The sequence below is a fragment of the Ylistrum balloti genome, unplaced genomic scaffold (genome assembly GCF_031769215.1).
Source record: "Ylistrum balloti isolate Yb309-2 unplaced genomic scaffold, AGI_CSIRO_Ybal_v1 Utg369622, whole genome shotgun sequence".
Classification (NCBI taxonomy): Eukaryota; Metazoa; Mollusca; class Bivalvia; order Pectinida; family Pectinidae; genus Ylistrum; species Ylistrum balloti.
Window position 1 is genome coordinate 1,056,016 of NW_026781892.1, and position 14,652 is coordinate 1,070,667.

At 35.0% G+C, this 14,652-nt stretch overlaps 3 protein-coding genes across 3 annotated transcripts; 1 reads left to right on the forward strand and 2 right to left on the reverse strand.

Annotated features, from left to right (window-relative positions):
- Positions 1-944: 944 nt before the first annotated feature.
- On the reverse strand, positions 945-3,170 carry LOC132549783 (uncharacterized). The gene is made up of 4 exons (XM_060213751.1): positions 3,074-3,170; positions 2,595-2,710; positions 1,910-1,987; positions 945-1,214 (listed from the first exon to the last, which is right to left on the reverse strand). The coding sequence occupies exons 1-4, from the start codon at positions 3,168-3,170 to the stop codon at positions 1,089-1,091; spliced, it is 417 nt and encodes a 138-aa protein (XP_060069734.1). The 3' UTR covers positions 945-1,088.
- Positions 3,171-6,263: 3,093 nt separating this feature from the next.
- Positions 6,264-8,540, reverse strand: LOC132550128 (U6 snRNA-associated Sm-like protein LSm2; the record flags this gene model as incomplete). Its single annotated transcript, XM_060214148.1, has 3 exons — positions 6,264-7,246; positions 8,202-8,292; positions 8,467-8,540. Coding segments are annotated over 3 exons (294 nt in total), but the record flags the coding sequence as incomplete, so codon positions are not given.
- A 1,496-nt stretch (positions 8,541-10,036) lies between these two features.
- LOC132549868 (proteasome subunit beta type-1-like) lies at positions 10,037-14,538 on the forward strand. Its single transcript, XM_060213839.1, has 6 exons — positions 10,037-10,164; positions 10,857-10,964; positions 11,744-11,825; positions 12,256-12,385; positions 12,500-12,606; positions 13,849-14,538. The coding sequence occupies exons 1-6, from the start codon at positions 10,073-10,075 to the stop codon at positions 14,032-14,034; spliced, it is 705 nt and encodes a 234-aa protein (XP_060069822.1). The 5' UTR covers positions 10,037-10,072; the 3' UTR covers positions 14,035-14,538.
- Positions 14,539-14,652: the final 114 nt, after the last annotated feature.

A 14,652-nucleotide genomic window follows, 5' to 3' on the forward strand; every position in this document is an offset into this window, starting at 1 on the left:
CTACCCCTACAATCTTTATGGCCATTTACAGATAACCTCTACCCCTACAATCTTTATGACCATTTACAGATAACCTCTACCTGTACAATCTTTATGACCATTTACAGATAACCTCTACCCTTACAATCTTTATGGCCATTTACAGATAACCTCTACCTGTACAATCTTTATGGCCATTTACAGATAACCTCTACCCCTACAATCTTTATGACCATTCCTGGATAACCTCTACCCCTACAAACTTTATGACCATTTACAGATAACCTCTACCCCTACAATCTTTATGACCATTCCTGGATAACCTCTACCCCTACAATCTTTATGACCATTCCTGGATAACCTCTACCCCTACAATCTTTATGACCATTTACAGATAACCTCTACCCCTACAAACTTTATGACCATTTACAGATAACCTCTACCCCTACAATCTTTATGACCATTCCTGGATAACCTCTACCCCTACAATCTTTATGACCATTTACAGATAACCTCTACCCCTACAAACTTTATGACCATTTACAGATAACCTCTACCCCTACAATCTTTATGACCATTCCTGGATAACCTCTACTCCTACAATTTTGATGGATAATTATGGATAATCTTTACCCATACACTCTTTTAGAAATATATTGATAATGCAATGTTTTTTGTTATTAAGCTGCCACTTTAATAATAAAAATGTTCATAAAATAAATATGAAGAATACACAACACCATTTACATTCCAGACTTTTGTCCACTAGGCTTCTACTACATTTCCCACAATAGGTGTCACACTTTGAACTTCTTACACTGAAGGTCAATAGGTAAAAAGGGTCAGCAGGTCAGACCACTGACTTGTTCATCTGCTCATGAACCAGAGGTCAATCATGACCAAAGCTGTCCTTATCTAGGCAAACCAGAAGTCAGTCCAGAAAACATATATATGAATCCTGACAAAATGGTTGCCCCAGGATCTGAAGTTTCATATCAAATGTTACTTAACATGTATCCTCACCACTGGCTTTGTACATCTATAACCATGTATTTTGTTGTTATACAAGTCACAACTGAAATATCTTTACAAAATCCTACATAGATGTTTTAATCATGTGCACCCCGAATCTTCCTTGCCAACCAGATATCTTTAGGCATCAATGTGACCCGTTTGGCATGTATAGCACACAAGTTGGCATCCTCAAACAGATGTACCAGGTAGGCCTCAGCAGCCTGTGGAAAGAAACTGCTAGTGTCAGAGGTCAAGGTTCAGACTTCAAATCTATATATAGTAATTATCTCAATAAGAAAATGTATTGAAATGAAGGTAATTTTAGACATGTCATTGGGGTAACTCTGTTAACAAGCAAGCATGGTGGCAAACAGCAATGTTCAACACCATCATTAGTATCACATCTTCTTCGTATATGTCCAATTATGGCAGGACAGCATTTATATCAATGGGGTTTTAAGCCAATGGTTCCTTGATGACAATTGCAATGAAGTGATAAAAATTTGATCAAGTGTTTCTCTGAGTTCAGTTCTTGTCTTTTCAACTTTACTGTCTTACTGCAAAGAGGTAATATTTCTTTATGAGAATAGCAGTAGAAGTTGAAAGATTTGATTTTTCTTTTTTCAGATACTTATTAGCTCTAGCATGCGAGATTCAAAGAAGCATCTACACACAATACAAATACAAAAATGTTAGATATTGAGGGTCAAAGTTCAAACTTATACATAAACACACACTATAGCAATGTCAGAGGTCAATGATCATTGTTTAAATTTATAAATGAATATAATACAGGAACAACAATGTCCGAAGTCAAAGATCAGAATTTATATCTAGACATACATATAGTACAGACACTTATACAATACAGGTACAACAGCTATGTAAACAGTGTTAGAGTCCACATAATGCTCACCTCCTGAAGAGCCATGATGGCAGTGGCCTCCCATCTCAGTTGTACACCAGGATGTTTGTTTTGAACTATCTCACGCACCTAACGGGTGAAAACATTTCTAATTAATTTTATGACATATCTTTTTAAAATCTGCTCGGAGAAAAAACTGGATTACCTGTGACAATTCAAAGTAAATAATAAAGTTTTTTGGAAACATGACTATTTATATTTTTACAATATATAAGCAGCATTTCCCTAAACTCTTTGTATTTTGAAACTGGGGTAGTGTATCTCTAACTATGTAGTTATATTATTGGGCAGTGATTGAAAACATGGACTGCAGGTATTGAGTTTCACCACTTTGGGAGGTTTTTTACCCTCATTCAACAGTAATGAGAGCAAAGATATCAGGAACTCTCATTTTCATGCACTATACTTCAATCATATGAACAGATAATAACTTGAGGTAAAACTTTTTTTTTCCTAATAGAAAACAATATTAAGGAAGTTGACATAGAAATGGTGTAGTGTTTTCATTATTGGGTACGTTGATATTGTTCCAATTATACAACGCCCAATCAATATAATATGCATTATTCAACATCAATAGCATCAGATATGAACAGCATTGATATTGAATTATTCAACAATACTAAGTGTCAAAAAGGTAAATTAAAAAGTTCTCTTTTTTTTTAAATGATCATACCACTCGAGAAAATGGAAGTTTGCGGAGCAATAAATCACTTGACTTTTGGTACTGGCGAATTTCCATCAAGGCTTTTGTTCCTGGTCGATATCGATAGGTTCGTGTCCTTGAGGATGCTGAAAAATATTTGAATATAAATGAAATATTAGTTATGATAAATTGTAAAGCAACGTTAAAGAAATAGAAACGCCTGTTTTCGGGAATATAACCTATTCATAGCCTGGCAGCAAAAATTAAAAATCATGAAGTATCGTTTAGTCTTTGTATCAGATCTTCCTACTACTATATCTTCATTTATTTGCTATATTTCTAGAAGGACTTGTCTAATACACAAGGTCGATTTATTTTGAAAAAAAAATATACACATAGTTGTAATGTTATAACGAGAATCTCGACGGATCTGTTGACAGATTAACTGGGAAGGCCGATGGCGACGGCTTGTCAACAATATACATGTCTCAAAAGATAACATTTCTCACCCGATTTATGTTTGGAAGGTGATTCGTATTTAGATTTCCTCTTAGCGGCCCCTGTTTTCTTTGCATGGCTTGCACTTTGATTTGATAAGCGTGGCATGTTTTCATTCTGATTCTAACCCAACATTTAAATGAAGCCGCTCGTGTCAACAAGACGCTTAGAATCAGCTATCATCCAGACGCTTCTTTGCAATTTGGGGTACTACTAAAGCTATGCTAAATTACAAAGCAACGCGTAAAAAAAACCAGAAAAATGCATGTTTTCGGGAATATAACCTAGATTGACAGCAAAAAAAAAAAAAACAAAAGTAATTAGATATCGTTCAGCCTTTGTATCAGATCTCCCTACTACTATATCTGTGGTTCTTTATCTATTTTTTAAATATTTCTGAAAGGAATATAACTCACACAATGCAGATTTATTCTGAAATATACATAGAATATATGCAGAAATTACAAGTCTTTGCAATCACTTCATGATACAAAAATCTATACATAGTAATAGTAATAATGTCATAATTCTTAGCTCGATATTACATACACCTGTCAAAATTTTTAAACTTTCATTTATCAGAAAATTGCCTCCCTCAGATTTCAACTGACCTTTCTTTCACATTTGGTAGGGGCTTAGTCAGCATGACATGTAGTTGTGTTATCCTTGACAGCAGTTTCAGTCTACTGTATTTGGGAGAGTTACTGCCCCTTGTCGTTTGCATTATGTTAATTTTATTGTTTTCAAAATGTTAATCTTGTCCCGAGATCTACTCTGTCTTCTGCCGAGCTTGGTAAGTTATTCCTTTACAACAATTAAATTGAAAAAATTTTGAAGGAGTTATTTACCCTTGATTTTTTAAGCAGTTCAATTTTGTACAAAGACTTTTCGTCAGTTTTTCACCAAATTCTCTGAAACTTGATACGTGTTAAAACATTACATAAAATTGCATTGTCTTCTTTTGTCTTTAACCAATTTCTTTGAAACTTGTTTTCCTTCTCTATGGTTCGACTCAATTTTACCATTTCCATATTAGTATACTTTTTGATACAGTAAATCATGAACATTTTTGGCGGGGATGGGCGTATGTTCGTCCATCCCATGATACCTTTGTTTTCTTTAAAACAATATTTTTGTAGTTGATTTTTCAAATGTTCATCTGTTTCACACTATTCAACTGTGATACATTACATTCAAGTATGCTGTTCCACATGTATCTGTTTTTTGTGTTAACGAATAATTTCTAGTAAATAAAAAACCTAAAAAACTTTTGAATGAATTGCAGTTATGGTCTTTCCTGATTGAATTTTCTTTAATTGTCAATCAATCTGTAACGTCTTTGCTGCCTTGAATATCCATCCAGTTTTAAGAAATTCCATACAGACATTCCAAAGACATGTCAAAAATTCAAAATGGCCATTGGCGGCCATGAATATCTAATGAAGCTCAATATATTGTATGCACTACTAGGACCAATACTTCGAGCTTAACCATTCAATATCAGGAAAAACCCATCAGCAGTTAAATCATTATAATGTGCAGTATTATCTAATTTATATTAAATTTAATTTAAAGGAATTTACTTATAAATTTTTTACTTTTAAGCATCACAGCCTATGATTCTTTCTAGACAATAGCACGGCCAGCTGTTGGACACTTAATAGATAATGAATCAAGCGATTTAGCATTAAAGTTTAGAACTTTGATATGGTACATGTAACCAATGTTACTCTACTGATATATTGAAAGTCAATAGGTCAGGACTGTAAAAGATGAGTAGTCGCCTCTAAAAGAGACTTCCACGGATAGTTAGTCAGACTCTCATTAGTTTAAGCTTGTCATTGCTCTTTTGTTCTACAATTTCAAGTGTAGGCTCCCCCTTATGAATAATTTGGTATTGTCCACATTGAAACTGCTTTGACCAACAAAATGTCCCACTTGCAGCCATCTTTGATTTCAACAATTGTAGTTGGTTACCAGGTGGGTCATTCTCAAATAGGACATGTAGATTTCCCTTGGTGCTTATTTGATCTTGGAGTGATGGGAAACCAGAGAAAGAAGAGAGGAGGTGGAAAGAGCCAATGGATAAAGGGTCTCTAAAGACAAGACAAAGATGGAGCAAAGACCCCACTGGAATTCTGTGAAGGTCCTAGATGCATTTCCAAATTTCATGACAGATGATGATGGCCATTTTGGATTTTGACATATGTGTATTTGATTGCTTTTCTCAAGAACTTGTCAACATAACCAATAGAGGCCCTTATACATTTTCAGGTTGATGAGCTTTTCAACATATCTGCTAGTGGCCATTTTGTATGGACATCAATACATGTATTACTCTTTTAATTCCAAGTGAAGAAGAAAATATTACCCTTGAAATGTTCAGAATATATTGATTTTTGATGTGTATGTCATATTTTGAGCTTTATCAAAAATCCAAGATGGCTGCAAGCAGCCATTTAGTATTTTGATATCTGAAGTTTATATTGCTGACATTTCTGAAGAACAGCTGAAATCATCACAGGATAACCAAGATGATGTTATAATGATCAGTTTAACAATAGAGGATCTGGAACCTTTCAAAACATGTTAAGAATTGGTTATTCAAACCAGGTAGGTAGCTTTTTGAATACTGGAGGAATCACATTAAAATGTCCAAAGCCTTTATGTATTCATACGTTTTACTTTTGCTAACACTGATACAATGTATTTATATAGTATCAGCTGGCTAGGGGAAAGAACCATCTACCCCAGGTAGTGTAGAACTGACAGGATTTTAATTATTCATGCAGTTCATTATGGCATTCTTCAATGATAATCTTTAACTAACATATCACAGTGTCTAAACGAGCGAAGATATAAGAATGTAATGACAAAAACTCTTTTATATATATATATATATATATATATATATATATCATTCACGTGTGTGTGTGTGTGTGTGTGTGTGAAAATGTTCCATATGAATGAAGATGGGAACTCTGAAATATGTAAATTTAAATGTGGGTTAAAATGGACCATAACTGTTGTAAACTTCACTTCTATTTTTTCTTATTCAAAACACTAGAGTATATGAATCATCACTTCACAAGATTTCAAACTTTAAGAGAAAAAGTAACAAGGCAGTGCGAACAGACAGCGGGATACAACTTGATATATGGTCCACTTGGAAAATGTAAATAAAAGACAAAGCAATTTGTATCATACATCACTTTATTTTACATTTTTCAGTATAAACATGAATTGCAATTTGCCTGATCTACTATACACTAAGTGTTGTCAGGTTGACCATATCCTTTGGAGTTGGCCACAAGTTTTAGATTTCAGTTGGATATTTCGGATTAGCATTGCTTCTAGCTGTCTAAAGTGAAAATACACTTAAAAGTAGAAATTCAATAAGTCAATCACAACTATATTCATGGTGTTACTTTCCATCATCCTATTTTTTTATTGTGAACATCTTGTCTCACTTCATTGATTTCTCTCTAATATGATAATCATATCTTTTCCTAGATGTAGTTGGGCATTATACTTACATCTAATATCATGAACAATTAAACATTGTACACTCAGATAATCTTCCACTCTCATTCGTCACTCTTGCACTTTCTACCTCTAATACATATTCATTACCATCATCTATATCTCATCTTTCAAAATACTCTCCCATCTATTTTGCAAATGTCCAGAAACATGGTACTCTAACTTTCAATCTCAGCGAAAACTCCATCAGATCCCATCTACAAAATGTAGAGATATCTCGTGTTGATAGAGCAGAGATAGTACTCTTAATCAATTGATGCACAACGCCAGGAACTCCTTTCTCCCAACATATCACCCAGCAACTATTAACACAACAGCACCAATTGTAATGGATCATAATACCTGATCTATACTGCGATAAATCGTGGTTCACCAAGGACAATATTTGCAGTTAGTTCTTTCTGTACCGTGATAAAATTCTGTTTTCACAATGTCTTTCACTGAAGACAACAAGCACTGTTGGTTCTGTACTGTGATAAAATGTCTGTTTTCCTGTCTTTCACAGAGAACAATCACCGTTGTCTGTTCTGTACTGCCTCTTTCCTAGCAGCATCCTGTAGAAGTTGTGTATCACATTCATCAGCTGGGAGCTGGACATACCTTACGACTGATCCTCTAATGAAACAGTTCTTCACAGATAACTAAATAAGATAAAGAAATTACATCAACCATTGTGTAAACAAACTATAGTCGTGACATCGTAGTTGATATTTTCTGTGGGTATAAAATTATTACAAGGTGATATGAGGATGAATGTCAAACAACTTTAAACAAGTACTCTTCTAATAAGTAAACAAGAGGCACATAGAGCCTGTATGACTCATCTGCTTTTGCTTTATCTAATTAAAAGGAAAAGGATCCAAAGTTTGACAAAATACTGTATTTTCTACAGCAGGAAAAATTATCAAGAATTTGCTGTATAACCCCTATCAGTCCTAATCCCAGGGGACCAACACCAACCATTTTACAAAACTGATTTCTATTCATGCAAGGACAATTTCCTCTCTTGGGCCCTGCCCCTGAAGGTCTGGACCCACTCTTTCTGCGAAACTGATGGCCTTTTAACAAAGGATGTGCCAAATCAATTTGGGACAGAATACTGGCATTCCTAGAGATAAAGAAGGATTTTCAAGAATTTGTTCCATTTGCTCTTTTGTGAGTCCAGACCCACCGTTTATACATAATTTATTCTCTGTCATCCAAGGATGCTTCAATCCAATTGGGGCAGAATCCAAGCATTCCTGCAGAAGAAGGATTTTCTTAATCCCACCCCCACCCCATCCCAGTGGGCCCCCATCATTTATACAAAATTTCTTATCCTTCACCTAAGCATGCTTCAGACTAAATTGGAACAAAATCCATGTATTAAAATGATTTTTAAAAATTTGCCCTATTTCCCCTATTGGAATCTGCCCCTCTCATCCAAAGACTGTTGAAACCCATCACTTACACATAATTGAATTCCCTTCACTTAATCATGCTTCAGACCAAATAAGGACAAATTCCATGCATTCCTACAGAAGGCCTTGTTCTACTTCCCCTACGAGGGCTGATGTACAAAGTGTGGATAGTGGTCATGGTCTGTGACTGACTTACCATGTGTGGATATTTGTCTGGGTCAGTGACGGAGATATCTGTCAGTTTGATGTTCAAGAATTGATCAACAGAATGAAGAGTTCCACATATACTGCGAAAAAGATATAAACATGAAAATAAGTTACATGGTATTTATAACTCATCATAACATTATAACTGATTTGACACTTAATTAACAAACCGCAACTTGATTCAAAAAATTATTTTTGATTCCAATAATTTCTTACTAGGATAATTTTCAAAATTTCATTAAGCAAGTATTTACCTGAGGTCATTTTTCAATTCTACCACAACATCCTTTCCAACAAGGGATTTGAAGAATGAGTAAAACAACTGCAAAAATAAACAATTTATTCATTACATATTATGTATCACCAGTAGAATTCAAATAATTACTATATATGTTTATATTTAATTTTGTAAAACTGTCAGCTGTGCAATTTGTTACGTGTATTCCTAAATTATGGTCTAATTATACTGACACTTAACTAGCTATTTATAACAAACTTCACGATGTAATCCCATTTTTGCTTTCTTACACTAGTTAGGAGAAAGACTGTTGGTACAGACAGTGGCACTACTCATGGTAGGGTTACTGTTAGACCATTATTTATGTAGCATAATCCTATTAAATTGGATATCATCAATTGTAACACAGAAGACACTGATAATATAAACTTTATTTACAACAATTGCAAAATAAGTTACACTAATCACTCCTGTTGGCCTGGATGCCAGCATGCATGGGGTCTTACTGCATGGTCAGGTAGATGACCCCTAATGGGAAGCAAACTTTGACAGTTAAGTGAAGGGCAAGTGAATTACCAGTGTGCTACCCTAATGATGATATAAGTTGATGACAACAACTTCTGTCCTTTTCAATTTCACGTCTTTTTAACTTTTACAAGTCAGTGTGAGCTTTGGATCGCGACACAATTTGGTCAGCATTTTAGTTATTTTGTGTACTGAAACATGTGTAGCATGTTACAGAGGGTAAGTTGCTAATAGTTTTCTGTTGCAAATGCTTTAAATACCTTTCAGATCAGTACTCAATACAGTAACGGTTACTCAAATACATGGTCATTATACGCATATAAAAAATCAAGTTTAATTTTCAAAATTTATATTTGATTTCAAACTTTAGCACTGGAGATGATCATATTAGTTTCCAGTAAATGTAGGCTTCTGTCCGGATATATATTTTCTGGTATGATAGAAAATTGTTGATTGTGATATTTGATATCAACCGTTTTTATCATACTATATAATACAATGGTACAGACTACAGTATCGTCAAAACAGGGGACGCAACATGTATATAACAGTAGCACATTCAGTTTTTAAACTAACAACATTAAACAGTCTCCTAAACATGCAAACACACACACTAGCACAAAAATGCGAACAAACAACAGAACACTCTGTTGCTGCTCAGAAAGGGAAATAAACAAATACTACTAAAAATATCGCATTGCATACGACTGTTGTGCGATACCAACCATCGTGCCGCTTGCCGGTGATATTTAGTAAACGAGACTTTGCGAGAAATGCACACTTCCGGTACAAGTGACCATTGCGTTTTCTTGAGTTAAAAGTATAATCACTTTAATACTAAATAACAGAATAGTGGAAAATGAAAGAAAGCGTATGGTTGCACTATTCGATTTCTCTTGTAAGTCTTTTTAAGCAACAAAATAAAAGTAGGAAATTGTATACCACGTGACATTTTCCGAAGTTTTAACAAACGAACCCATAGTCTCGGTCATCTAGGCGCTTGACCAATTTGTAACTTGCGAAGACTACAAGGCTCTGGTTGAACAAGATTACAAAACTCGCACTGTCACGACGGACTCGACATCGGATACAAAAAGATGAGCGTTCTTGCACCTCCAGTGATGGGAGATACTTATGGGTCCGATAGACCAAAAGAAGTTTACTTCAGTCCGTACGCTCAAAATGGGGGGTACGTTTTATTTGTCGTCGTTCACATCTTAGAAAATGTACTGACTTCGCTTTTGTACCGTGTAGTGTACCCACGATCATATTCCCAATAGTTTTCACTGTCACTAGCACCAAATCTACATGTATGTGTGCGAGGTCGATTTATCTCAGGCTGACTGATGTATGGTAATAAAACCTCATACCACTACGGGGGCTAACAAAAGGAAATATCTAATTAAAATATTCCGTTTTCAGAAATTGAACTGGTCACTGTACTCGGACGTCATTAATACATTATCAATTCTCGTTTTTATTACTTTTTTTTTCAAATTAATCTTTTTCTGGAAAAAAAAGCATCTCGCCGTGTGTGAGTATGGTGGCCAGCTCAACTTTTGAAAAAGAAGTTTGTTGAAGACATTTTTACTGAGTTGAGCAGCAGAAATCTTTTGTCTCACATAATAATGTTTCCTTTCTTACGTAAATTTATAAAGTATTTTATTCCATTTGCGTACTGTAAGTTTGCGGTTATGTGTCACTAAGATATTTGTATATGACTACATTTTAATTGTGAGGTCACTTGGCATCAATTAGCATGTTAATATACTAGACAGATCGGACAAAACAAAAAATGATAATGTGGTTTACGCATTCTGTAAATACAAATGCCATGTATTGAATCCATATCATAAATTAGTATTTTTCATTCTTTTTTAGTACAACTGTTGCTGTGTCTGGAGACGATTTCTCTGTAATAGCATCAGACACAAGACTGAGTGAAGGTTTTTCTATACACAGCAGGACTCTCCCAAAAACTGTTCAGTTGTAAGTGATAGTGGTTTTGAGAACTAAGAATTTGATACCATGTACATGTATAACATACTGGTGATGCTCATATTTATTAGCTTTTTCGAGGACTTGTCATGATCAGCGGCTTTCCTGCAAATGATCAATGTATCATAATTCACATGGCCAGTTTCTTGGTAAAATCTTAATAGATTTCAAGATTAATTATCCAAAAGCATGAAAATGTATTTTATGAAGAAATAATTGAGAAACTGACTTTCTTATGCAACGAGGGGAGCTCCAAATTATTGTATCAGAATGAGCTGCATTTGCCATACAAAAACTGTCATCTGTATCATATGTTTGATCAATGTTCTATGGAGATTATGGCCTATTGTGGCATGCAGGGTGTGCCCTGACCTTCAGAAACTTTCATTTTGATTCCTTTAATTGACAAAGGACCCCAAAACTACAGTTTTACTTTATTTCATATATGATGCAAGTCCCTGAACTGTTCAGTTCATGAATTTGAGGGTCCAAAGGGAAAATCCTGGCTATGTCAGTTGATTTCAATTACCAAGAGGTGAATTTTCCATTTTTAGTTAGCAACAACCTGATATTTACATGTCATGTATTTTATTATCTTTTACTACAAACATAATTACAAAAACCAGATTTTTGTGCAGTAATATTTAAGTACTTCAAACACACTTCGAACAGCCATTATTTATTTCAGATGCTACTTTACTAATTTTATAACAAATTTCTTTGAGTTGTTTACTGACAACATTTTGTGATATGTTATCTATGATCCACAGAACGGGTAACACAGTGCTAGCATCATGTGGATTTTATGGAGATGTTCTCACTTTGACCAAAGTACTGAAAGCAAGACTGAAGGTGAGCTATTGCTAAAGGTTTTGAAAATAATACTGAAGAAATAAACTAGGGAGCAGATCTTAATGAAAGTTTTTAATAAATAGTTTTGACTGTTCAGTGTAAAAGTAAATTGATTATATTTCAAAATCTGCAGAAAATGTAGAAAATAGGAGAATGAACTTATAGTCAAGCATGTGTGCTTGGTAGATACATTGGTTAGCTATGACAGTATGTATTATAACAATATCCTGTTCATTATCAGTTGGTAAGGAAATATGTTTTTATGTTATAAGGAGAATTTATAAAATCATCTGCAATAATACAGTGATGACAATCTGAAGTGAACTAAAACAACTGCTCACTTTTATGGAAGTTAGTAAAACACTACATCATTACAACTGTTGATTCCTGACATGTTAAAACTTTAAAGAAAACATTTTGTTGTTGATAGATATATGAACAGGACCACCACCAGAAGATGTCCACCACCGCCATTTCTGCTATGCTGTCCACCATGTTGTACCACAAACGCTTCTTTCCCTACTACACTGACAATATAGTTGCTGGCCTTGACAATGAAGGTAAGTATTATGATAAACAGATCAGTTATACTATATCATAGATTTCCGTTACCATCAGTATGTTATTGGATTTGGAGTTGTTTGAAAAACTTCACTTCATAATTATGTTTGCAGGTCGTGGATGTGTGTTCAGCTTTGACCCTGTAGGATCATATGAGAGGGAGTCTTTTCGGGCTGGTGGCTCTGCTAGTTCCATGATGCAGCCTTATCTAGATAACCGGGTTCGTAGCTCTCAGAAAATAATCAGGACATGTGGCTGAAACGATGCTGGAACTATTAGATAATCTATATTCAATAATTATGGGTGTGGTAATTGTACAGACATAATGTAGATTACAATGTAACAGTAAAATGTCATTACAGGAGTGGAGTTGGCTCATCAGTTTGCTCAAAACTATGAGGATGATGTAAAGATAACTTGGCCTTGTTGGAGTTAAACCAGACATTTTATTTTGACAAGGACTGAATCATTTTTAACAAATCTGTTGTTTCATGAATTTAGGCTTTGAATATGTAAAATATAGATTGGGTACAAGATGCACAGAGATGATGTGAATAAACTTCAAATTTCTATAACTGGATCATCTATATCTAAAGTTCTATATATCACTATTTTTAAGGATCTATTTTATTCATGAGAAAAGATGCCTTGGAAATTGAAAATATCAAAACAGTATGGCCATTATCATGACTTTTGTAAAAATTACACATCCAGTTTGCTTCAAAAGATTGATAAATTTCATAAAAAATTGAAAACCCTCTTCAATAATAACCATTACAGAACTGTTTGCTTTACATATTGTAGTCTCTGCTTTCTCTGTCTCCCTTACAAATTTTCTTGTCTCCCTTCTAAACTACCTCATCTCCCTTCCAAAGTACCTGATCTCACTTTCAAATTACCTTGTCTCTCTTCAGAATCCTCCTCTTCTCTCTCTTCAGAAGTATCCTCCTGTCTCCCTTTTAAGGTACCTTGTTTCCCTATAGAAGTATCTTGTCTCACTTCAGAAGTATTCTGTCTCTTTTCTAAGGTACCCTGTCTCCCTTCTGGAGTGTCCAGTCTCCTTTCAGAAGTATCCTCTCTCCCTACAGAAGTATACTGTATCCCATCAGAAATATTCTCCTGTCTCCCTTTAGAAGTATTCTGTCTCCCATTGAAAGTACCAGCCTCCCTTTAGAAGTATTCAGTCTCCCATCAGAAGTACCAGTCTCCCATTTAGAAGTACCAGCCTCCCTTTAGAAGAATTCTGTCTCCCATCAGAAGTACCAGCCTCCCTTTAGAAGTATTCTGTCTCCCATCAGAAGTACCAGCCTCCCTTTAGAAGAATTCTGTCTCCCATTTAGAAGAATTCTGTCTCCCATTTAGAAGTATTCTGTCTCCCATCAGAAGTACCTCATCTTCTTTATCATGTATCCCAAGATGCTGCTGTTATATAATCAGTACATCCTGTGTTTTGTTTTGACAGATTGGACACAGAAACAACCCTAATCCTCCAAAAGGACCCCTCACAAAGGAGCGGGCTGTGCAGCTTGTCAAGGATGCTTTCATTGCAGCAACAGAGAGAGACATTTACACTGGTGATGGTGTGGTAATACATGTGATCACCAAGGACGGTATAGAAACACAAAGTTTTGGCCTCCGTAATGACTAGGATAACATTATAGAAATCATCAGACGTTAAGGTGTCACCATCAACTATCACAGGCATTCATCTAGACTTGAAGTGTCAAAGTACAGAATCTACTGACTTACTGTACAGTATGTACAACTGCACATGGGTAAAGTAAAGGACATCATGTCCCTCATTGTACAGACTTTACATCTAGGCATGGTGTGTTAAATGTAGGACATAATGTGTCCCACTGTATGGACAGAATATCTAGGCATGGTGTGTTAAGTTTAGAACAGCATGTCCTTCATGGTAGAGACTTCTACACCACAGCATGCTGTGGTAAGTGTAGAACCACATGTCTCCCACAGTACATATACACCTCTGTAGTACCGGTGTAAGCATTTCCTGGACAATACTTCCAATGTCTGTTAGTTGATACCTTGAACTATGGGAAAATTGAAGTGCTACATACATATATGCTATCATCACTGAAAAAAAAAATGTTTGTCAAACATAATTTGATGAATAAAATTTGTCATGTTTGATATGTGTTTTATATTTTATGGATTCCGACAGAGACGTATATAACGTATATATGTGTTATATATGTCTCTGATTCCGATTAATAGTGTCTGTTGTGTCCATAAACAATTCTTG